Source organism: Vombatus ursinus, unplaced genomic scaffold (assembly GCF_900497805.2).
Source record: "Vombatus ursinus unplaced genomic scaffold, bare-nosed wombat genome assembly UNPS02007284.1, whole genome shotgun sequence".
Classification (NCBI taxonomy): Eukaryota; Metazoa; Chordata; class Mammalia; order Diprotodontia; family Vombatidae; genus Vombatus; species Vombatus ursinus.
Genome location: NW_020947062.1, coordinates 9,994,864 through 10,020,557, shown reverse-complemented (window position 1 = coordinate 10,020,557; position 25,694 = coordinate 9,994,864). Strand labels below are relative to the sequence as shown.

General features: G+C 37.1%; 1 protein-coding gene across 2 annotated transcripts in view; it reads left to right on the top strand.

The window, feature by feature from the left end:
• MOK (MOK protein kinase) overlaps positions 1 to 25,694 on the top strand; it is a 94,186-nt gene that overhangs the window by 14,938 nt on the left and 53,554 nt on the right. Inside the window, exon 2 of one of the 2 annotated variants that reach the window (XM_027848960.1) lies at positions 10,619 to 10,733. In XM_027848960.1, the coding sequence (XP_027704761.1) occupies positions 10,619 to 10,733 (115 nt within the window). Of the gene's footprint in view, positions 1 to 10,618; positions 10,734 to 25,694 lie in introns of those variants that run through there. The other variant, XM_027848962.1, reaches the window with a different exon arrangement.

Sequence of the window (25,694 nt, the reverse complement as noted above, 5' to 3'; positions counted from 1 at the left end):
GATTTCTTCTCAAACTCTTCCATTTTTCATTCATAGAAATTTGGCTTTCTTTGGATGATACTTCATCTCTGTACACCTCCTCCAGTGCTTGGTTGTTCATTCCCTTATGCTCCTTGACATTTCAGTCCAGGCAGAGGAATTAGCATTTTGTTGCTTTATTTCCACTGTCACTCTTTTTATGTAGTACTTTCACTCAGAAATCTTTCCTCCTTTGAGGTTTACTCTCTCTATGTAGTAGAATAAGTACTAAATAAGTGCTGGACTTGACTTAAACATAAATCTCACCTGCAACATTTACTAATTGTATGACCATGGGAACCTAACTTATCTGGATCTTTCTCTATGAGAGGGATAATAGTTATAATGTCTTCATTGCAGTAGATGAGAATCAAAAGAGATAATGAACATTTATTATGTAACTACTATGTGTCAAGAACTATGCTAGACACTGGGTCTATAAAAACAAAAATGAAAAAGTCCCTGCCTTCAAGATAGTTACATTTTATTAGAGGAGATAATGCATATGAAATGTTTTATGAACCTTAAATTGCTACATATTATCTTTATATCATGCTGTTCTAGATCCTTATTGTTTTCCTCCTCTAGCCTCTCAGTCATTCTCCCTTTTTGCTCCAAGAGTTAAATTCACTGTCTTTCTGCCCCAGTCCCTGTCCTCATACTTGGAATCTTTGCTACTCTTGTAGATATACCCTTGAATTCTTGGCTTCCCAGATTATCATCTTCCCCAATTCCCAACACAAATTCATTCTGCCCTCAGCCAACTACAGGGGTGGTCATACCTTAGACTTCAATGTTGCTTCAAACTGTACCAATTAATCTTGAACTCTGAAATTTTTCTCTTCTGATCATAAGATCTTGACTTTTCTTCTCTCTCTCTCTTCATAAACCTATTCTTTTTTTTTTTTTTTCGTTGGTCAACCAGACCTGTGATTTCATTGGTGTATAAGAAGCTTCCACTGAAGAACTTTCTCTACGAATGCAGATCACTGCTGTCTCTGCATCTTGTAGTCTTAGAAAGTTTCTTGGGTCCCAGTCAGTAGTAGCCAGCACCACATGTAGGCTTTGGATGTTCCCCCTTTTTTCTGTTCCCTTGTCTTCCTCTTGGTTCTAATTTCTGTAACTAAAATAGAGCTCAGCCTTGGATTAAGCAAAAATGAAAGAAGAAATTGCTTTTGTCATTGACAATGGCTCTGGCATGTGCAAAACTGGCTTTACTGGGGATGATGCTTCTCAGACTGTGTTCCCCTCCACTGTTAGACACCCAGGACACCAGGGTGTCATGGTGGTAATGGGGTTGAACAGTTATGTTGGTGATGAGACCCAGAGTAGGAGAGGTATCCTGACTGTGAAGTATCCTATTGAACATGGTATTGTTACCAGCTGGAATGACATGGAGAAAATCTGGCCTCTTACCTTCTACAGTGAACTTCATGTAGCCCATGAGGAATAACCTGCTCTGCTTACAGAAGCTCCTGTAAAACCCAAAACCAACAGAGGGAAGATGTCACATCATGTTTGAGACCTTCAGTACCTCAGTCACGTATGTTGCTATTCAGGCTGCGTTGTCTGTGTGTGCTTCAGATTGTATATACCATTGGTTTCATTATGAACTCTAGCAATATGTCACCCACATTATGCCCACCTGTGAGGGTTATGCCCTTTCCCATGCCATCTTTCCTCTAGACTTGGCTGACCGTAACCTGACAAATTACCTCATGAAGATACTGACAGAAAGAAGATACTGGCTTTACTGCTGCGGCGTAAAGGGAAGTTGTTCATGACATCAAAGAGAAGCTGTGCTATGTTGTCCTTGACCAGAGGTGGTGGCCCTCTCGGTCCTCAAGTACTGCCCTTTGACCGTATCCAAACTTCATAGAACAAATCCTTTTATTAAGGGGTCTGGGCTTTGAGTGTCAGAGAGCTATTTTCTTCCCTCATGAAGAGCTATCAATTTCCTTATGGTTAGGTGATCACCTTTGGCAATGAGAGGTTCAGGTATCCAAAGGCCCTCTCTCAGCCATCTTTTTTGGATATGAAATCCTGTGCTATTCATGAGACCACTTTCAATTCTGTTGTAATATATGATGTTGATAACCAAAAAGGAGATCTGTATGCCAACACAGTATTGTCTGGTAGTACTACTATGTACCCTGATACTGCTTACAGAATACAGAAGAAAATCACAGCCATGGCACTTGGCGCAATGAAAATTAAGACCATTGCTTTTCCTGGAGCAAATCCATTTTATTGTGGCTTCCCTCTCCATCTTAGAGCAGATGTAGATCAGCAAGCAGGAGTATGATGAATTTGTCCATCCATTGTCCATTGCAAAATGCTTCTAAATGGGCTGCTAGCAGATTTGTAACATTTGCTGTATGAGTATTCACAAAATATAGATTTGCCCTGGCAAATATATGCCTCAAATTCACTCCATGAAGCTGGAATAAATCTTCTTTGAAAAGAAAAAGTTATCCTTGGAGAAATTTATATATGATATTAGACAAATTTCAGTACTTTTTAGATTGTTGAACCATTACTGATTTAATCTTGTATTCAAGTTAACAGTTCCGTTGGTGTTCATTTAAGTATATCTTGTTGATATCTTTGATCTAAACCCTTATACAGGTCACTTCATGTGATAAGTAAGGCTAAGAGTTAACTTCTATAGAGAATCAACCTGATAATATGTCTATATAATATCTATATGGCTGGTTGACACTCAATAACTTTTCAGTTTAGTTCTCTAAAGCATCACGTCTGTACAGGATATCTAATGGTCACATTTCTAGCATCTAAATGAACTGACTTCCTGAGTTTTTCTTCTAAGGCTGGCAAGAAATAGTTTATTAAAGAGTATTACATCTTGCCAGCATCCTAGCAGGAATACATTGAATCCAAACCTTAGAAACCAGTTTTTTTTTCCTTAACCCACTGTTATCCCCCAAAGTCATAAGGTTAAGCTATTTAGCCTTGGAAAAAAGTTTGCATTTGCAACCTGTAAATTTGTGCATCTAGTTAATTTATGTAAGAGTTTTGTATGTTGCTTTAATGTTCTCATTCTCACAACACAATAGAAAGCCAAAATTTGTAGGTTACCTAAGCATTGTGAATTGTAATGCCCAACATGCAATTATGTAAGTAAAAATAAAAGTATTATAAGTAAACTTGAAGAAAAAAAAAGGTTTCTTGGGTCACTGAGAGGTTAAATGACTTGTGCAAGGTCACACAGCCAGGGTGCAGGTCTTGAACCCAAGTGTTGCTGCCTCTCAAGTCAACTTTCTGTCCACTACTGTACACTTTCTTCTCATATGATCCCCCTAGTCTTTCCATTTTCCTTGTTTTCTCAGACCATCAGTCCTTATCTGGATGCATTATCCACTTTTTAATCTTGGCTCTATGATTAATCAATTCTACTATGCCAGCCACCCTTGACTTCCTACTCCCCTTGTGCTTCTGTTATTCATATGCATCTTGTCCTCAGTCTTATGGTATCCTGATCATTCATTGTGTTAGCTCTTACTCCTGAGCTATTAGATGGTCCTTGAGGAAGCTGTATAACCATGGTGACTGGCTTTACCACAGATTCTTATTATATTATCTCAGCTGGACTACAAGGCAATCCTTTTATCACTGTCTCTATAGTGGCTATTTCAAACTCTCTTTCTTTTCAAGCCTTTTTTGCTGTCTCCTTGCACTGAGTAGATGATCCTTCTTCCTCCTCGTGAGAGAAAATCAAGGCCATCTGTCATGACTTACTTCATCAACTCTACTCTATGTCTTAAAACACTTCTCTTTTCTCTTTCTTCCTTTAATTCCTGAAGAAGTCTTTTGCCAAAGTTAAGTAGCCTGAATTTTTGTAACCTTGCTCCTTTGGGAATTTGCCCTATCAATCATTTTCTCATCTTCAATCTTTACCTATCTGTTGTCTCTTTCCTTACTGCTTACAACATGCTCAGGTGTCCCTCATCCTTAAAAAAAAAAACAAAAAACAAAAAAAAAACCAAGAAAAAACAAAATTTTGCTTAACCCTCCCCATCTCTTCAAACTGTTGTCTTGTGTCTCCTACCTTTCACTGCTTAATTTCTGGAAAGAGTGGTCTTTATTTGCTGCCTCTTTTTTCTTAGCACCCATTTTTTTTTCATTCATTCACTTTTTAATTTGTTGCAATCTGGCTTCTGTTGAAACCATTCAATTGAAACTGCCCTCACCAGGTGTGCAATGGCTTTTTCTTAGTTGTCATCTTCCATGACTTTATCTGCTGTTTCTCATGTGGCTGACCATCTCTTCCTCCTGGATATTTCTTTTTATTGCATTCTGTGACACTGTTTTCTCCTGGTTCTTTTACTGATCTGCCCTTTTCAACCTCTTTTGCTGAATCATCATCTATCTCCTCGTTTCTTAGTGTAAGCATACCCCAAGGTGCATTTTTGAACTCTCTTCTCATATTTCTTTATGCTCTCTTCCATGGTAATCTCATTAGCTTCTGTGAGTTCATTTGTCATTTCCAAGGAAATGATTCTCACATTCGTATATCAACCCCTAATCTTCCTTCTGGATTCCAGTCTGGAATGACCAATTTTAAACTTGTTGGCATTTTAAGCTCAATATGTCCATGATAGAGCTGATCAACTTTGTCCCTAAACCTACACGTTCAAACTTTCCTTTAATTTGTTGAAGATATTGCCCTCCTCATAGTTACTCAGATTGTTAACTTCAGAGTCATAGGATCATAGATTTAGAGCTGGAAGGAACCTTATGGGTTATCTTGACCAACCCTTTGATTTTACATATGAGGAAACTGAGGCCCAAAGAAGTTGAGTGATTTGCTTAAGGTCATATAGATTTTAAATGTCAGAATTGGGGTTTGACCCCGGGTCCCCTGAATCTATCTATTGGCTTTTTCATTGTACCACAGTGTCATTTTATACCCATTTGTTTTTCACTTCCTATATCCATTCAGTTGCCAAATCTTGCCTTCATAGCTTCTCTTTAATCTTTCCTCTTTTCTTTAGGTACACATCGTTACCCTAGTTCCTTTTTAATGTTCTTACACTTTACTCCCTGCCATGTACTCATCAGTTCAGTGATACTGCTGGCTTCCTAGCTGTTCCTCATACAAGACACTCTCACTCTTGGCTCTGGACATTTTCTCTGGCTGTCCCCTGTACCTGGAATGCTTCCCTCTCATCTCAGCCTACTGGCTTATTTCAAATCCCAAGTAAAAACCCATCTTCTATATGAAGCCTTTTCCAGCCCCTTTTAATTCTAATGCTACCCCTTTTCCAATTATTCCTTATTTTTCCTGTATATAGCTTGTTTGTACATATTTGTTTTCTTGTTATCTCTCATTAGATTGTGAGCTCCCTGAGGGCAGAGACTGTCTGTAGCCTCTTTTTGTATTTCCAGCACTTAGCTCAGTGCCTGGCACATAATAGGTGCTTAATAAATGTTTATTAACTGACTGACTCTGGTTAAGGCCTCAACAACTCTTGCCTGAACCTCTTAATTGATCTCCTTGCTTCCAGTCTACCTCTGATCCAGTTCATCTTTCACATGACTTCCCAAAGCATAGGCCTGACAGCAGATTCACCTGTTCATAGTGGCTTCCTGTCTTACCACTAGGATAAAGTACAAACTCTTTAGCTTGGCATTTATGGTGCTATGTAAACTGGTTCTAACCTGCCTTTCCATTTTTATTAGACACTATTCCACTTAACATTCTACATTCCAGCTAACCTGAAAAATTAGCTGTTCCTCCAACTCAGCATTTCATGCTTTACCACTATTTATTTTCACAAGTTGTCCTCTGTGCCATTAATGTGCTTCACTCAACCTTATTTCTGCCAATCTCTTTTCCTTTAACTCAGCTCAGGTGTAATTTCATCTGTGAAACCTTCTCTAATTCTATTCCTTACCTCCCAGTTTGTTATAGTCTTTCCTTCCCTAAGTAATCTTGTGTTTACTTTTCTATGAACAAGTATTTCCATAGCAGAAATCAAGCTCTTTGGGGGCTAGGACTTCCTCATTTTTGGCTTTTTATTCGTAGCACTTAGCAGAGTAATAGGTCCTCAGTGAATGCAGTTGAATTCAGTTGAAAGTAATTGAAGAAAAAAAATATTATCCTTTTACTTCCCTCCATGCCACTCATCACACTGACTTTTTAATAGTTATTTGTGTACGTATGTTATCTCAGTACTAGACTGAACTTTTGTAGAGGCTAGGGACTGTCTTATTTATCTTTGTATACTCCATAGTGCCTAATACAGATACTTGCACGTAGTAGCTGTTTAGTAAATGTTTATTGAATAAATTTCTTTTTTTTTCTTTTGTAAGCAATTGGGGTTAAGTGACTTGCCCAGGGTCACACAGCTAAAAAGTGTCACGTATTTGGTCTTATTTGTTCCTTCAGAATTGATTTTTAGGAAGAAAGTATAAGGTGGCTATCAATCACAGTTCCCAATTTTCTCCTTCTAAATAGAACCATTTAACTTTATATAGCATTGTGAGATATCAGTTTGGGAAAGAGGCAGCATCATGGAGGGCAAAAAAATACTGGACTTAGAGGCCAGGCTCTGAGACTATGTAACTATGGACAGGTCATTTAACGTCTCAGAACCTCAGTTTCTTCATCTGTAAAATGTGGGTAGCGAGATTGTTAAAACAAGATTGTTTTAAGAAAGAACATTAGTATAAACTCTACAGAAATGTGAACTATTATTCTTAGGAAACAGGACCTTATTTAAAATAAACTTGTGGAAAATCCTTTGCTTATGTCCTCCAATTTATACTTAATACTGCTATCAGAATAATATTTCTTATGCATAAATCTGGCCATGACACTTGTCTGTTCAAAAGACTTTAGTGGACCTCTATTGTTTATAGAGTCAAGTACAAATTTGTCTGCCTCCCAAGGCTCTCCATCGTTTCTAGCTTTATCTTATTACTCTACTATGCACTTTGCTTTTAGTCAGTCTTGATTATTCTCTGTCCCCTTGCCCCCACCTCTCATTTTTTTTTGTAATTTTGCAATGTACTTATCAATCATTCAACCAATAGTTATTAATCACCTACCATATGTCCTCAGGCACTGTCCTGGGGTGAAGACAAAATAAGTTATGAAACCAAGACAGCCTCCTTAACCTCAAGGAACTTACTTTATGTTAAAATCCTTGTATAATTTCGGCCTGCTTGTTATGAGACTTATCCGTATGTGACATACATACTTAATATTTGTGGTCCATATCTAGATGTTTTCCTTGTTAGAAGACAATGTGATTAAATGCCCAATGTTAAGGCATTCCGATGTTAGTGTAGGGCAGTGCAGTGTTCCACCTTGCTGCAAAATTCAAAGAATATACAGAAACAAGGGAAAATCTCTATGAAATGATTCATGCGAAGTAGGAAAATAACTAGGATTACTTCATACATACTACCTGCAGGCATGGATTGTGGGTCCTTCCCCCACCAATGCAGAATATATGTCTGTCACTTAGCAGACAGTCTTTGAGAGTTGCTGTGGCCAAAAATTCATCACCCTGTGGCCACCTTAGCAATGAACTTATAAACTTGGCTAGCCTGATCCTTGGGCCACAGACACACCATTCATCACCTAGGTGGAGATAGTGTGGTACAGTGCAAAGAGCAACAGATTTGTAAATGGCCTGAATTCAAATACCCTACCTCGTGGGACCTTGGACAAATCATTCTGGGTTTCATCTTTCTCATCTATAAAAAGGAGTGGGTTATTCTGTATAAGTGATGACTTTCAGAATGGGCTGCTTTGGGAAATAGAGTACTTCACTCTCATTAGAGGTCTTTAATCAAAGCTTAAGACCACTGGTCAGGTAGGTTGCAGAGGGGATTCTCTTTTAGTTATGGATTCAACTAGATGGCCTTATGGTCTCCTTTAACTCTGAGATTGTGTGGTTGTGAGATTATATTAGAAGTCTTTCCAGATTGGGAAGCCCTGTCAGAGGTTGGGTTCCTCTCTTATAGTTTTTGAGAGCTCAGGATCTTCCTGAGCTTCCACACCATACCACACCACACCATACCACAACACTTCCACACCACAGTGAGGCAATCATTGGTGCAGGATTTTAATGGAAGATGGAAAGATCTGTATAGATGCATGTGTATGGTAAAATACGCATGCATATACACATACATATACACACACACACACATATGTATATGTATGTATAAATACACACACATATGTGTGTATTTATGGATATACATGTTATATATGTATATGTATATGCATATTATATATTATGTATTCACAAATACATAAATATGTGATCAGAAAAGGTTATCTGTAGTGTTTTTTTTCATTGCTATGTTCCTACTGACATTCACATACTTAAGTTGATTAACCTCTTGCTTCAAGGAAATGTAATTTCATCAGTCTGGTCTCTCCTTGCATCAACACAGATTACAACTTAGTAGGAGGCTGTATGGAATAGTGGATAAAAGTTGAACTTCAAGTCAAGAGCACCTGAACTCAAATCTTTCCTCCGACACCTACTAGCCATGAAAATTTGGCGAGTCATTTAACTTCTTTGAGCCTTAGTTTCCTTATCTATAAAATGGGAATAATAATACCTATAGCAGCCATCTCAAAAAATTGTTATAAATGAAGCTCAAATCAGATAATATATGCAAAGAGCTTCGCAACCTTTAAAACACAACATAAATGTCAGTCATTATTATTCCGATAATGACTAGGCATGTGATTTCATTGGTACTGGGAACTCCCTGGTAAAGAGGCTCCTTCAACCAATTCAGGTTGGCGCCTTCTCTAGAGTCTTCCAGTTTCCCAGAATCCCACAGACAGGATGTGTCAGAGGCTGGAGATTTTCCTGGCTCCAAGGCCAGTTTTCTATCTACTGTGCAATATTTTCTTGCTTTTTAGATGACTTTTATGAGTTGCTATAACCAAAACAAATTACTTACTTGGTGGCTTTCTAGTGATAATACTGTCAGATCATTGTTATGCTAATCCTTAGACACACAGGGCAGCTAGGTGGTACAGTGGATAGAGTGCCGGACTTCGAGTCAGGAAGACTTGAGTTTAAATTCAGCTTCAGACACTAGCTTTGTGACCCTGGGCAAATAAATTAACCTCATTTGCCACAGTTTCTTCATCTGTAAAATGAACTAGAGAAGAAAATGCAAGTCACGCCAGTATCTTTGCTAAGAAAACCCCTAATGGGTTCATGAAGAATAGAACTTGGTGAAAAGACTGAGCTATAGCTCAGTAGGTACACACTTGATTCCCAGGCCAGCATGCAAAGCCTTTCCAGTTTGAGATGATGTGCCTGAACTTTTGCTTTATTGGCATAGCCCTCAAGAGTCCAGGGTTACTCCCACTCCATGAGGACCCTAATGCACTGAAGCTCCTATCATGTATTATAGCTTGTCTGTTGGTATTTTATCTCCATATTAGGCTGTGATTCTGGGCAAGTCACTTAACCTCTCAGTGCTCTGGGCAACTTTCGAAGATTATTAATTGCAGAGAAGGTATCTTTTTTTTTTTTTTTTTTGGCTAGGCAATGGGGTTAAGTGATTTGCTCAGGGTCACACAGCTAGTAAGTGTTATGTGTCTGAGGCTGGATTTGAACTCAGATCCTCCTGAATCCAGGGCCAGTCCTCTATCCACTGTGCCACCTAGCTGCCCCGAGAAGGTATCTTCTTGCGTTGGTGGAGGGAGCTTTCTCTTGGAGGAGTGGGGAGTTCACTAATACAGGTGAAATTATAGGTCCAGTCCCTATCCTAGCTCCTACCCCTATCTTTATTAGATAGTATGCTTCATGAGGGCAGGAACAAATCTTATTGTTTCTGTCTTCACAGTTTCTTTCTTTTTTGTCCACTTTACTCCACCACCACTCTAGTTCAGGCCCTCATCACCTCTTGCTTGAACTGTTGTGATAACCTTCTAATCATTCTCCCTGCCACTTCTCTCTCCACTCCAATCCATTCTCCACTTGGCTGCCAAAGTGATTTTCCTAAGTCCTAATAGGTCTAGCCATGTCACCTGTCTATTCAATAATCTCCACCAGATGGCTATTATCTTCAGACTCAAACATCCTGGAGAACATTAGGCATTTAAAGCTCCTTATAAACTGAACCCTTCCTATCTTTTCCAGTATTTTAACAATTAACTCCCTTCTGTTTACTCCATAATCTACCCACATTGGCCTTCTTGCTTTTCCTTGCATGTAACAGTCCATCTATAGTCTCCTTGAATTCAGTAGCTATTTTTGCCTTACTTTATGTCCTCAGCACTTAACACAGTGCTTGGAACATAATAGGTGTTTAATAAATGCTTTTTGACTGACTGATCTAGCACAGTGCTCTGCACACAGGTGTTTAATATGTATTTATTGGATGAATGAATGTTTTATAAATTGGGATTTTTCTGTAGATCAGATTGTCTAAAAATAAGGAATACATGCACTTTAATAATGACATTTTCCTATTAAAGATTAAAAATCAAGGATATTTGAATCCATTTTACATGTTTATGTTGTCAAATATGAGTGTAAAAATCAATACTTCAATGACAGCTTACATATCAACTTATTTTTGTTTGTAGAATATAAAGCAATTGGCAAAATAGGAGAAGGAACATTTTCTGAAGTTATAAAGATGCAGAACCTAAAAGATGGAAGTTATTATGCATGTAAACAGATGAAACAGCATTTCGAAAGGTAAGCAAAAATCAGAAAGTTCAAATAAACAACTACAAAATAATGTGCTATGTCATTTTTTGGGAAAACAAACATTTGTATATGGCAATATGTAACCTGATTCTTCAGGCGATGTAGAGTATGGGCTAATTTTTTGTGATTTATTAGATGTCATCCAGTTGGAGTACAACTCTAATTAAAGATGATAGACTCCTTAGAACACAAGGTATTCCTCAGTTACTTAATAGATATCTTCCTGAAAAGCTATGTATAAATTGTGTATTTGCAAATCACATCCTATCTGAAATTCTTTAGGGATGTTTCCAGTTGAAAAGAGAACTATTGTGAGCTCTTTCATAATTTGGAGAAACACATCAGGAATGGGGAACTCCTTGTTTGTGGGCCAGATCTAGGCCATGTCTTTCTGTTGATTCGTTTATAGTCATATAAATTATGACTATACTCAAGGAGTAAAATTTCCACTATTATATTCCATCAAGTATTGCCATTATACCCCAATTAGATTAAAACGCTGGTTTTGATTAGGAGAGAAAAAAATGGCTTTTGGAAGAAATAAAACTTGTTTCATCGAAACTTTTAAACATTTGTGAGATGAGACAATATTAATTTCTCAACAAAGATAAGGAAACATTGATGCCTTTTTAATATTAAAGGAACTTTTAGGTCTAGATAGTAAATTGAATGTCCCTCTAAGGATCTAAAATTAATTTCTAAAACCTAAGTCATGTCTTTGTATTCTGGGTAAACAAAGTTTCAAAAGTTGGTGGGATATTAAACTTTAAAGCTTGAACATAAAAAGAGAAACACAGTTTCTTAGTTCATAAGGAACATACTGGATGGGTAAGGGGACATTTCAAAGCATAGTAATAACTGTCCATATTCCAAATAAAATGCCAGAAGTTTACCTAACATTAATAAATGTCCGTGCTTAGCATTTTTCTGTGATTTTCCTCCTTGTCTCCCTTGATGTATCTTGTTTTCTTCTCTGTATGTCTATCTGTCTTTGAAACTCTTTCCTGTAGTCTTCCCTTAACTGATCATGAGACAGATCTAAAGTACAGTAATGCTTTCTAGTTAGCAAGAGGTCAGACTCTTTGAAACTTCCAGGGCACAGCACCACAGGGCACAGTAAGCAAAAAGAAAGAGAAAAGAAAAAGAAAAAAAATACTCCAAGAAACAGTTGTCAAAAAAAATCTACGTATCTTGCGCTTAGGAGAGGCCCAAAGTCAGCCACCCTGAGACTCTTACTCTATTATTGATTTAGACCTGTATGTGAAATAAGGGTGCAGGATGAAAATAGGGAGATACAGATTGTAGCAAATAGTGACATCAGTAGACAGAACAATAGAAAACAGACATAAGGACTAAAAAAACACATCACTCTGACCATTTCATAGGCTCTAAATAGCCTTATATATCTCAATTTACCTTCTAGGAATTACAGCATAGTTCAGTGATTGATATTCACAATAATGAATCATCAAGAAGAGAGTGCTTTATTTATAGTAATTTAGGCAAGCGTGCAACACATTTTAGAAAGACTTCTACCAAAATACTCAAATAATTATGTGAACTCATTGATTTCCATATTCAGTCCAATGATTCAGATTGTAACCCTTTCTTGCTGCTTGCCCAGCTTGTGTGACTCATCTGTGTACTCCCATAGCTTCACCCTAGGGTGTCTGTTCAGCATGCTAGAGGCCTTCCTCGTTTTCAACCCCATGAAACTTTTTTTTTTTTGGTTGGGCAGTGGGGTTAAGTGACTTGCCCAGGGTCACATACCTAGTAAGTGTTATGTGTCTGAGGTCGAATTTGAACTCAGGTCCTCCTGAATCCAGGGCCGGTGCTCTATCCACTGCACCACCTAGCTGCCTCCCCGCCCCCCCCCACCTTCCCCCCCCATGAAACATTTGCCAAAAATGGTTGACAATTTTTTTTAAAGTTCTAATGCTTAAGGTGTTAAGCCTCATTTATTTAGAAAATTTGCTTATAAGGAAAGCCTTCTTTCCTGATGATGCTATGTGAATGATATGTTATGTAAATGTATTTTAAAAAGTTATTAACTAGTCTTTCATGTTTTTCTTAATTTAAAAAGCTAATGAATTTTACATTTTATTTTATTTCTCTGTTAAAAAGACATAAAAACAAAGGTCCAAATTGATTTTTATTTGTGTTTGTGGTTTTTAAATGATTTTTTTCTCCTCTGGGTTATTGATCTTTATAGAAGAAAAGTTCATTAGTTTCTTTTATTTTTTTAAATCAGAGTTTTCATATGTTGGAGTTTTTAAAAGTGTGCTCCATTTGAACTTCTTTGTTTTTTTCCCCACACAGTTATTGGTAGAGCCTGTGCTGAATTTTGACAAAGATTTTATATGTCTTCAGAAAAAAAATAGTGATTAGCTAGCCTGGCAATCTTTCGGTACAAGAAGAAATAGCTTTTGGGGCTCCAGGTGTCAATTCTATTATCCTGATCAAAACAATGAAAGGAATGGAATTACACATTTTACTTTTAGACTTATTCCATTGATTTAATCATTGGCACATTGTTATTTTATTTATAACAATAACTGTAAACTGTTTTCACTTGCTGGGAAAGAGAAATGCTCCCTCTCAAGGGAGGAGATCTTGAAGAAGCTGTTAAATATTTTTTTGAGTATTAATGACACTGGACAATAAGTAGTTTAATTCTGTTTTAAAGAGTTCAAGTCATTTTGCCCAATATATGTGTGTGTATATATATGCATATATGTATATATGTGTGTGTATGTATGTATATGTGTGTGTGTGTTTATAATGGGTTATTTACTCCTCAAGACTTTTAAAAGTCTCTGATTTTATCAGGGTCTTTCTCCATTGATGTCCGTTTCAACCCTCTTCATATGTCTCTAGACAATTTTTCTGAGTTGCTATGCCCAAATTAATTCATCACCAGGTGGTGAATCCTGCAGTGAAGCCTCTGTGCACTTAGCTGGGCTTCTTTCTGGACAACAGAAACAAACAGTCATTGCTGAGACTTGCTTAGAACCTTTCCAGATTTTGAAGACCTGCCAGAGTTCTTTGCTGGCATAACCATTAGGTACCTCCAAGGCATGTTGAGACATACGAATAGGATTTTAGTAGAACATTTAAAAATATTTCTATGAGGTAATATTAGGTACCTTTGTTTCCTTTTATAAACATTTTATTACATTTAAAGTTTTATGAATATTCCTTGTGGTGTTGTAAAAAAGAGCACTGGGCAGGAAATTGGAGGACTTAGGTTTTTTATTCTGATTCTGCTACTTATTCCTTATGTGACCTTGGGGAAACCTTCTCTAGACCTTGGTTTCCAATCTGGGAATTGGACTAGATCATTTCCAAGATCCCATGCAGTTCGAAACCCTATCTTTTGCCCAGTAACTTTTTGTGAATTGGGTCATTGTCGTCACACTTGATTAACAAATGAAAATGAAACTTTGGAAAGATAGGTCCTATGGAGCTCCTAGCCTCCAGTTTTGTGCTGCTTCTGCTGTCACACTTTCCTTTTTTGCTGTTGATATTGTTGGTTGGTTTTAAATGGATTTCTTGATCATTGCCAATCTAGGAAGCATTAAAATCCACACAATTCAGTGTAGGTGTAGATCAGACTAGATTATAGAATTATTCTATTTGGGAAATTGTGGATTAGTCCTTTGTCTTTTGGAAGCTAATCTCACTGTAGAAGTTTATTCAGAGGGTTAATTTGAGATGGCAAAGTTGGTCACACTTACCTCGGGTCTTATAACCTCCTTTTGGTATCTATTTTGGTGTTTTGTCATAACTTCTTTGCACTTCTCCAGAGTGAGATGTCAGTAAAAGATCATATTTGGTGAGACGACTCTTTTACCAAAAGAGTACTCTAAAGTCTCTATAATAATAATAATGTTGCTCAGAGAATAGCAAGTCTTTTGTCCTATGTCCTAAAATTTGAAATGTGGTTCCCATAAGGTCCCAAACAATAAGACTGTTGAAAATTGTCCGCATTGACCTCTGCTTTGGCTATTTTCCCTTTAGATGATAGTTAGGTATGAGGGTGCATAGTGGGGTAGGTAAAGCATTGTGCAGAAAGGTTTTGGTGTAGCAGTGACATTTTCTTAAGTCACATTAACACTTTGTGGTCCTCAAATACCCTTTGAAAAAATAAAAAGTGGAGCTTATTAGGTTATAAATAAGATCAAAGGCAAAATAAATGAGTCATACTGGAAGTTCTCTGACTTTTAGCAGCACATGTGCTTGCCTTAGAGGAGAATTCTTATTTATGTGGTTAGGAGAGGAAGGATGCAGGAGGATATTCAAATAAACCTCCTGAAAAGTAACTGCTTAAGAATGAAACCCTAATAACTTGAAAGTGCTCTTTGTGTAGAACGATCCTTGAACTTTAACTTCATATGTAATCCAATGTACATAATGTCTGTGGTCCTCAAAATCTGTATAACAATAGAATTATATTTTTGTAAATGCTAGTTCACTTATTTAAAGGCATATATAAGAAATCATTTTAAAGGGAATAATTCTTTTGTAAAGCAGGTAATTTTTTATTTGAAATTTGGATTTCCATATATTAGGTTTAATGTAGAAATAATGTAATATAGAAAGATTTAAATGAAATTTAGCAGAGGACTTTCCTTTCATATTTACTGGATTGGGCAAGTAAATTTACTTTCTACAAGATTGATGTGGATTTTGAATTTACTCTTGATCCGCCAAATACTTTTTTAAAGTAGTAGCTACTTTCTTTTTGAATTTTCAAACCTGATACTATTTTCCTTCTCCTAAAGAATAGTATTCATTACACATTTAAGTTATACATAAGATACTAAATGCTGGGGGAGAGACAATTATTTAGCTATATTATAATCCTTGCTATCAAGTGGAACTTACAGGATCTAGAACTGGAATGGGCTGTAGAATTCTTATGGAATTTGTAAACAAGGAGGGAGATAAAACACATAAACAAATAACTAACATGGAAAATGATATGTACCTAAGAGAAGTGTGTGAACTGAGGAGAGCCACTGATAGGGTTGATCATACTTGAGTTTTCTTTTAACTTCTTTTCTTTTCAGATTTTCAAATTCAACTATCCTTTGTTTTTACATTATCTTTTTTTCTGAATCTACTCCCTCTCCCCTACTCAGTGAGCCATCCCTTGTAACAAAGAATAAAAAAGAAAAAAATAGTATACCTTAGATTTTACTATCACCTATAACTGTGCTACCTCTGTATTTTGAACTCTTAAATTCCCATGATGTACATAACCTTCTGCCTTCTATATCTTCCTTTACCTCCTTCATCCTAAACTTGGTCATTCTCACCATGACCCCCATTCTCTTCTTTCTTCTCCCAGTTTATCAATCCTTCCATGACCTCACTTTCTTTTATTTCACAGTCTTCTTTTCACCCGTATAACTGACCAATTCAACTGCACACTATACTTGATTCTTGGTCATGTTGTGGATTAAAACCATACCGTTTGCTTTCTTTATTCCCACTGTCATGCTGCTGAATCTTTTTTTCTTTCTTTTTTTTTTTTTGGTGAGGCAATGGGGATTAAGTGACTTGCCCACAGTCACACAGCTAGTGAGTGTTATGTGTCATGCTGCTGAATCTTAAATGAAAGAATGAAAAAAAAAGTATTTTTAAACATTGTATGTAAAGCACTGTACTAAATGCTGGAGATACAAATAGAACTAGGCATTTTAGTGTTGTCAAGGAGTTCACATTTTAATGGGTGAGAGAATGCATGTAAGATGTTTTGGCTATAACTCAGATGGAGTGGCCCTATGGGCCTTCAGGGTAAAGTGGCAAAGCATTTGGTAATGTTTCTTCTTTAATGTCATTTCTATTGATAAAACCACATCAAGAGATATTGGAGAAGGGAAGGATTGTTACAAAACTGGAAGGATGAGGCAAGGTTTTATAGAGGAGATGGCGCCTGAGCTGAGTCTTAAAAGGATTGGTAGGGTTTGAGCAGGAAGAGATGATTGTGGAGGTGGAAAGGATGGGCATTCCAGGCATATAGGGAAGTTTTATGCAAAGGTGGGGCTTGGCTGTTGGCACTTGCCTATACCACCACATCAAGACCATTTTTCACGATGCATTACCTACTCCATTATGTGCCATTGTACCTTGCTATCATTTCTCAGACAGTATTGCCAGCAGAAGCCAAGATCAATGTATGCACTTTCCAACAGCCTTGTTTGGAAACCTAGTGGAGCCCAAAGAACTGAGCTGAGGAATTCTTCCATGTGCTAAATAATTCCTAAATGAACCTAATTACTAGTAATTGAGGGATGAGACTATGGAGTGTGGTACAGTAGAAAAAGAACTGGCTCTGGAGTTAGAGGCTTGGGTTCAAATTCCGCCTTTGATACTTACTACATATGTAACTTTAAATAAGTCACTGAACAACTCCCTGGACCTCAGTTTCCTTGTGTGTAAAATGAAGAGGTTAGACTAATTGGCCTCTTAGGTTCCTTTTTTCTCTAGATTGAGAAGAAAGAAGGGGAAACTAGGGGAGAGACAGATTAAGGGAGGGATTAGTTTTATGCAAAACAAACTATAGTTTGGATAACTAAGGAAATGCAAAAGTATTTATAACTCCTTTTAAGTTAACAAGGTATAGGAATCTGAAAGTGTCCATTGATTAGGGTATAACTGAATGAGTTAAGGCATATAAATATGATGGAATACTATTGTGTTGTAGGAAATTACAAAGGGGAGGGCTCCTAAGAAACCAGGGAAGACTTAAATGAACTGATGCTGAATAAAGTGAATGAACCAAAACCATTTCTACAATAATGACAATATTATAAAGACAAACAACTTTCAAAGATTTAGAAATTCTGATCAGCATAATAACAAATCACAATTCCAGAAGTTATATACTATCTACCTCCTGACGCAGAGGTGAAAGATTCAGGGTGTAAAATAAGATGTATCTTGATATCTAAATATGTCTAATATAATATATATGTGTTTATATATATATAGTTATATATGGATATTTGTGAATGTTCATATATATAGTTTTGCTTGCCTCTGTGTTTGTAACAGAGTTTTTGTTTTTCTTATGTTCTCAATTTGGGGGGGAGAGGTAGAGAAGATGGATTTTACTGATTGAAAAAAAATAAAATTAAAAAAAAGAAAGAAAGAAAAAAAATTTAATTTAAAAAAGGAATCAATGAAAATAAATGTGAAGGAAGATGGTTTAGTAGTAACAAATCTCAGACTGTATTACAAATCAATAACCATGAAAACTATCTGGTACAGGCTAAGAAATAGAGTGGTAGATCAATGGAATAGATTAAATACAAAATACACAGTAGGAAATGACAATAGTAATCTTGTATTTGATAAACACAAAGATTCAAGCTTTTGGGACAAAAACTCACTATTTGATGAAAACTGCTGGTAAAACTAGAAAGCAATTTGGTAGAAACTAGGTATAGACCAATACCATACACTATATACCATGATAAAGTCAAAATGGGTACATGATTTAGACATCAAGGGCGATACCATAAGCAAATTAGGGGAATATGGAATAGTTTACCTGTCAGATCTATGGATAAGGGAAGAGTTTATGACCAAAGAAGAGATAAAGAACATTACAGGATATAAAATAGATAATTTTGATTACATTAAATGAAAAAAGATTTTGCATAAACAAAACCAATGCAGCCAAGATTAGAAGGAAAGCAAAAAACTGGGGAAAAAATTTATAGCAAATATCTCTGTTAAAGACCTTATCTCTCAAATATATAGAGAACTGAATCAAATTTGTAAGAATACAAATCATTTCCCAATTGATAAATAGTCAAAGGATATAAATAGGCAGTTTTCAGGTGATGAAATCAAAGCTATCTGTAATCATATGAAAAATGCTCTAAATCACTATTGATTAAATTAATGCAAATTAAAAGAAACTCTGAAGTACCACCTCAAACCTATCAAATTGGCGAATATGACAGAAAAGGAAAATGGCTAGTGTTGGAAGGAATAGGGGAAAATTGGGACACTAATGCACTGTTGGTGGCATTGTAAACTGATCTAACCCTTCTGGAGAACAATTTGGAACTATGTCCGAAGAGCTGTAAAACTGCATATACTTTGACCCAGAAATCCCACTACTGAGTCTGTATCCCAAAGAGATTTAATTAAAAAAAAAAAAAAAGGAAAGGACCTATATGTGCAAAAACATTTATGATAGCTCTTTTTGTGATGGCAAAGAATTGGAAATTGAGGAGAAGCCCATCAATTGGAGGATGGCTGAACAAGTTTTGGTATATAATTGTCATGGAATACTATTTTGCTATAAAAATGATAAACTAGATGCTCTCAGAAAAACCTGGAAAGATTTACGTGAACTGATACAAAGTGAAGTAAGCAGAACCAGGAAAACATCATACACTGTAACAGCAATATTGCATGATGATCAACTGTGAATGACTTAGCTATTCTCAGCAATATAGTGATCTAAGACAATTCCAAAGGACTTATGATGAAAAATACTATCCACCCCTAGAGAAAGAACTGATGGCATCTGAATGCAGATTGAAGCATACTTTTTTACTTTCTTTATTTTTCTTGGTTTATTTTATTTTTTTGGTCTGTGTTTTCTTTTGCAGTATGACTGATATGGAAACATGTTTTGCATGACTGCACATGTATAACCCTATATCAGATTGCTTGCTGTCTCAGGGAGGGCAGAGGGGAGGGAGGGAGAGAATTTGGAGCTCAAAATTTAAAAAAAAGAATGTTAAATTTTACATGTAATTGGAAAATGTATTTTAAAAAAGATTTCTTGTAATATATCTAGGTTTTTTTTCTGGTTGTGGTAATCAAGCAGTCTAATGAATATTAATTTTTATTCTTGATCTGTTTTCCAGGTTAATTTTTTTTTACTCTGAAATACCTTGCATTTTTTTTTCAGTCTCGTGGAGTTATTGACTTCTATTTGGTCCATTCTAATTTTCAGGGATTTGTTGTTTGGGCAAAGTTTTGTACTACTTTTGCCAAACTGTTAATTTTTTTTCCAATTCTTCCTTACCTCTGATTTCTTTTTTAGTTTTTCCCCCCTCTCTGGTGCTCTGACATTTTTAATAAAAAATGTTCTAAACTCTTAAAAAAGAACCCAAATCTCTTTGTCTCTTCCCAGAATTCTAATTGAATTTGTCCAAGCTGTGTTTTCCTTTGAGCCTTAGCATGTAGATGTTTTAAAGTTATTCTCTTCTGGGTTTGTATCTTAAGTGTCCCTGTTATCATAATAGTTTTTTATGGTGGGATTCCTTTTTGGTTTACTCATTCTTCCAGTTTACTTCATGACTTCAGACTCTTTGTTATGGCTGGACTCTGTTTGTGGATAGTCTTGTTGCCCTGGTTCTTGGTGTATTGACTGTTGTACTGTGCCAAGCTGTCAGGGCCAGCTTAAGCTGGAGACCTGCAAGCTATCAGTGCTTTTAGAGTCGTCAAGGCGAAATGTGATAGTTGCTTCCCTGGTCTGAGATCTGCAAGTTTCTGACCTGGATTTGGTTCTGAGCAACAGTAGACTATTGTTAAACTCATCCACAATTAGCTAGTTGGGCTTTTTGTCTGGAATTCCCACTCTGGTTATTTTTCTGCAGGCCTCAGACTTGGATAGAAGTTGGAACTGAGAGCCTGCTCTGCTCCTGGGCAGGGTGGGGGGTGGTAGTGTATAAGCCATACCTGTTTGCTTCTGAACTTGCTCCTCTCTTGGTACACAGGCCAAGGCACAAGACTACTCACTCAGCCTGGAATGCCACTCCCAGGGTGCAGGTCCCCTTCTCAGTCTACCTTGGATCTATTACCCAGAATTGGGTATTGATCTACAAAGCTACAGGTTGGCATTTGTTTCTAAATCCTGCTTGAGGTCATGGCACCCCAGTAGGGCTATTGGGCCTTGTCATACCCTAGTACTCAGCATCTTCCTGTGCTAAAGTACTCTATGTGACTTGCTTCTGTCCAGATTCCATCCTTAGTGTCCAGAAACTTCTTTGTCTCCCTGTGCTCACCTGGGCTAGAAAAGAGACTCACTGTGACTTTTTCTTGGATTTACTGATCAGGTTTCAGTCTGGTGCATTTTTTTAGATCTATTTGCAGGAGTTTTGGTGGAGAGCTCATTGTACTTCTTCCCAACCCTCAACATATTTTCTGATGTTGAATCATTTGATGGTGCCAAGGATCTTGGTGGTAAGAACTTTCTTTTCTGGTTCTTCAATAGCTATTGCTGAGAAGTTGGGAGCTTAAGCATATGCAGAGGAAATTGCCAGGGAACATCTCCATAGGGGGTTATTTCCCTGTGGTTTGACATCCAGGCTAAAAGCAGGGCTGGTAATCTGAGAGAAGGTTGGGGTGGTAGTGCTGCTATTCGTAAGGTTCTTATGTTTACCTGCTAGTAAGTGGCGGCTGCTGTTAGTGGTAGTGGGAATGGTGAGCCTCTTTTCCAAAGAATGCTCTTCTCAATGTTGGCCATAAAGCAGAAGCCTAGCTGGAAGCCCAGTTGGTGGTCTTGGGGGCTCCTGGGCCATCTCCACCAGAGTTACTGAGTTGTTTTGACCCACTTGACCATGATACCACTTGTTTCTCTCTCAACGTGGCTTGTTGCCTAAGGTAGGCTTATTTACCGGTCTTGTTAGTGGCATTAGGTCAACATTTGATGTTGATGGTCACAGGTATGGCAGGTCCCTTCTCCGCAAGGGTTCCTCTTCCAGAAACGATGGCTCCATAGCAATCCTGATCTCAGACAAAGCAAAAACAAAAATAGATCTTATCAAAAGAGATGAAGAAGGAAACTACATCCTGCTAAAAGGCACCATAGACAATGAAGTAATATCATTACTAAACATATGTGCACCAAATGGTATAGCATCCACATTCTTAGAGAAGTGCAGGGAGTTATTGGAAGAAATAGACAGCAAAACTATACTAGTTGGGGACCTCAACCTCCCTCTCTCTGAACTAGATAAGTCTAACCACAAAATAAACAAGAAAGAAGTTAAGGAGGTAAATAGAATATTAGAAAAGTTAGGTATGATAGACCTCTGGAGGGGATAGAAAGGAATATACTTTTTTCTTGGCAGTACATGGCACATACACAAAAATTGCTCCTTGGTGCAGTGCTCCTCATTTGACTGCCATCAGTGCCAGTGGGAGCTCCATAACGCTCAAACTTTTAAGGTCATCATTTGGTCAGTGGTGGAGGGAGGGATAGTAGGGGAGAGAAAATAAAATTGAAATTAAGAAAACTATTGAACTAGTAAATAAAACTAAGAGCTGGTTTTATGAAAAAAAAAAACCAATTAGATAGATAAACCTTTGGTTAATTTAATTTAAAAAAAGAAAGAAGAAAACCAAATTACCAGAAATGATGGCTTCAAAGCCTTGGTTGGAAGCAGGGCCAATGCTCTGGTGGGCACTGCTATTCCTAGGCCTCTTGGGTTAATCTGCAGGAAACAGTATGTTTCTACTAAACATTTATATTATTGTAGTGAAACTCTAGACTTATACTCTATATGTACTGCTAGCAGATTGGGTCTTTGGAGTTTGGCTGTCTGCATGTCTCCATTAGGGCTCTAGGGTTACCCCTGAATGGTGTTGAGGTTCTTTCTAATGCTTTTGGCTCATTCCCCCAATTCAGTATTCCTCTCAATATTAGTGACCAGTAGTTAGTATCCCCTTATCATCTAATTAGTTAATATAACTTACTTTTACAAATGGATATTTACTGAAAAGAAATAGTAATAACAACAAAATCTCTCTTCCCCCCAAGCCAGGGCATCTCCTCTCTATCACCTTAGCCCCTGGGCAAAGGGGCTCAAATGTGAAGTAACTGCTATAAACATTTCATCTTGTCAGGGTCACTTTCAGATGTGGCAAAGCCATTGGACCAATTCTTCTCTTGCTGCAGGACACCATGTGGTGACTCCTGGGCTGGGTCTCCACAGTTTGCTCCTTGGTGTAGTGCTCCTCATTTAACTACCATCAGTGCCAGTGGGAGCTCCATGATGCTCAAATTTTTAAGGTCATCATTTGGTCAGTGGTGGAGAAGAGGGTTAGTAGGGGAGAGAAAACTTAATCCTCCTCTCTGCCCCACCCCCTGCCAAGGGCAGTTCCTTCCCAGTAGTCCTTCATCACTGGCCCTGACCGCACTACTACTGAAATCTGTGATTATGAACTGACTCCCTGGGTTCCATAGGCCCTGAGCTGTGTCAGCCAAATACAAGATATTTCCTGTATGGCATCATCTACTTTCATCCGGTGACCCAAAGTCCCACTGATCTTTTCAAATTGAAAAAAGATTGAAAATGGAAAAATTTGAGATTGAAATTCAAATCAAAAATTGAAATTCATATTAATTGAAAAAAACTTATCCGCACCTAATTTACTTTTGGTTGACTCAGTGAAGATGTCTGGGCCTTCTGCTGATTAAATTGATCTGAGGTAGACACTCTTATACTTTCTAATCTAAAGATTATTCTGCTTGGAAAAGAAAAGCAAAACTGGAGTTGAACAGTTCAGTTTATTCACTATTATATATCATCACATATTAACATTAAATCCTTGGAGGTTGTTTTTCTCTGCTAAATATTAGGCTATGGGATCATACTCATTCTTTTCTAAAATCTTTTAAAATCTAGAGTACATATCAGATTATTCCTGATGTTCCTCTCCTCCCATTCTCTATCATAGATTTCATGATAGTGTGGTCATTTGTTCTTTAAGTTCCTATCATTTCTTCTTCAACAACCAATTCCTATTTTGTGAAATAGGATCAGATTTAGAAGTAGAAGGGATTTTAGAGGTCAGTTAGTTCAGCTTCTTATTTTGGAGATAAAGAGACTAAGGCCCAAAGAGGTTGATTGACTTGTCCAACGTCACACATGGCAAAATCAATATTTGAACCCAGATCCCCAGACTCTAATCACATCATTCTTTCTACTGTTGGGATGTTGTAGGAGGTATTTTTTTTTTCTGGTAGGGATTGAGTTAGATTAGTTTTGAAATCCTATGATTATTCCATCAACACAGATTGTAACTCCTATAATAATTTAGTAGATGTTCTTTGGGAGTTTCTGTGGCCAAAAAATTCATCACTCTGTGGTGAGAACCAAACAGCTAGTTTGGTCCTCAGACAGCAGGTGTACTGCCCATTGTTGAGGCCATGTTCAATCCTGTCTTTCCAGCTTGGTTTGCTTTGCTTTATCTGGCAGAGCTTTTGAGAAGCCAGGCCATGTTTTCACTAGGATTTTAGCTGAAGGAGAATATTGGTGAAAAAAAGAAGATGGACTTTTGTGCCAAGGAGTAAATTACCTTGTATTTATTTTTGTATACACTTAGGTGTATTACATGTTGTTTCTTCCAAAAATAATGTAAGCTCCTTGAAGACAGGGATTATTTTATGTTTTTTTATATGTGCTCCCAGTGCACACCACAGTGTCTGACACCTAGTAGGCACTTAATAAATGCTTGTCTTAATCTAATTTATTAATTTATTTTACCTCTTCTTTTGCCCCTTTTCTTTCCCTGCTCAGTTAAGCAAGTGGTTCAAAAATCTTCTCTCCCTACTTCTCCATCAGCCTCTTAAGTAGGTTTCTTTTGCTGTCTTCTTTTTCAAGAAGCGTTTCTTTGATTTGTCCTCATTATTTCTCTTCACTTCCAGTTTATTCTGAATTACTTTCTGATTCATGGCCTGAACCATTATTTGTTCCTTCTTTATTTTCTGTTTTTGTAATGAGATTAAAACTTCTTAAGTACAAAATATGAGGAATAGGCTTAGCTCAAAAGAAAGAATTCTCACTGCAGAATTAAAAAAAAACACAAACAGCGGAGTAGGAAAAATTAAATATATGATATGAGATCTTTTCAAAGAATCAAAGTTCTGAGACAGAAAATAGCAGATATAAAAGTACTGAAATGGAGGAAAATGACAGAAGAGAAGTAAAAGGCAGCAATATTAAAAAAAGTCAGTGTGTGGGGTACAGAGACCCTTACCAATAAATCGGAAACTCAGAGATATTAACAAAAAGAAAGTTTTCTTTATTAACTTTCTTGAGAAAGGGCACCCTCCCTCTGCCTAAGACGGGTGTGCTCAGCAAAGACAGATTATATAGCCTCCTAACCACAACTCCTCCTCCCTAACCCCCTTTTCTCAGTTCATTGGTGCAAGCCTTGAGGGCACAGTCTATTTTCTGCCGGTCTACCCCAGCAACAGAGAACAAACAAAACCAAAAAACAGTTGCCTAGAGACAAGGGGAAAAAAAAACCAGGAAACAGTTTTGGGGGGGGGGTTATTCCTCCTTGCTATGTGCTTAAAAACAAGTTTGGGAAGGGGGAGGGGTCTGATAAAGTACAGGATGTGTTGAAAAGAATGTCTCTTTACAAGGTCAAACGATTAACTCTTTGAGGAGGCTTCACTCCTGAGATCCTCAGAGCTCATCTCTCACATCAGGGATGATTAGGTAAAATCTACAATGGCAATAACAGAGATGGGATAGAAGAGGTCGATCAAACTTGGTATTTCTGAGACTTTCTTCTCATGAGGGACATAAAGAGAATAAAGAAACAAGTAGCCCATGGATCAGAATACAAAATTTAAAAATAGATTGGAAGAGAAGAGAAATATCAAGGAGGATAAAGAAAAACTTTTTAGAAAATTGAATAGCAAAATAGAGTACTTAACTAAAGGTTTGGAGGGAAGGCAAAGAGGAAGGACTTCGAATCATTTTTTTAACTGGGCAAAGAAGAAGAGTCAAAAAGAGAGGGGAAAATTGATTTTATTTATCCTTCAGTAAACATTTTTTAAGCATCTCCTATGTACCAAGCACTCTGTTAGCTGTTAGGGATACAAAGATGTAAATGAAACAGTCTTTTCCCTTGAAGTTCTTACAATCTGGAGGAGACAACATCTATTACAGGATAGTT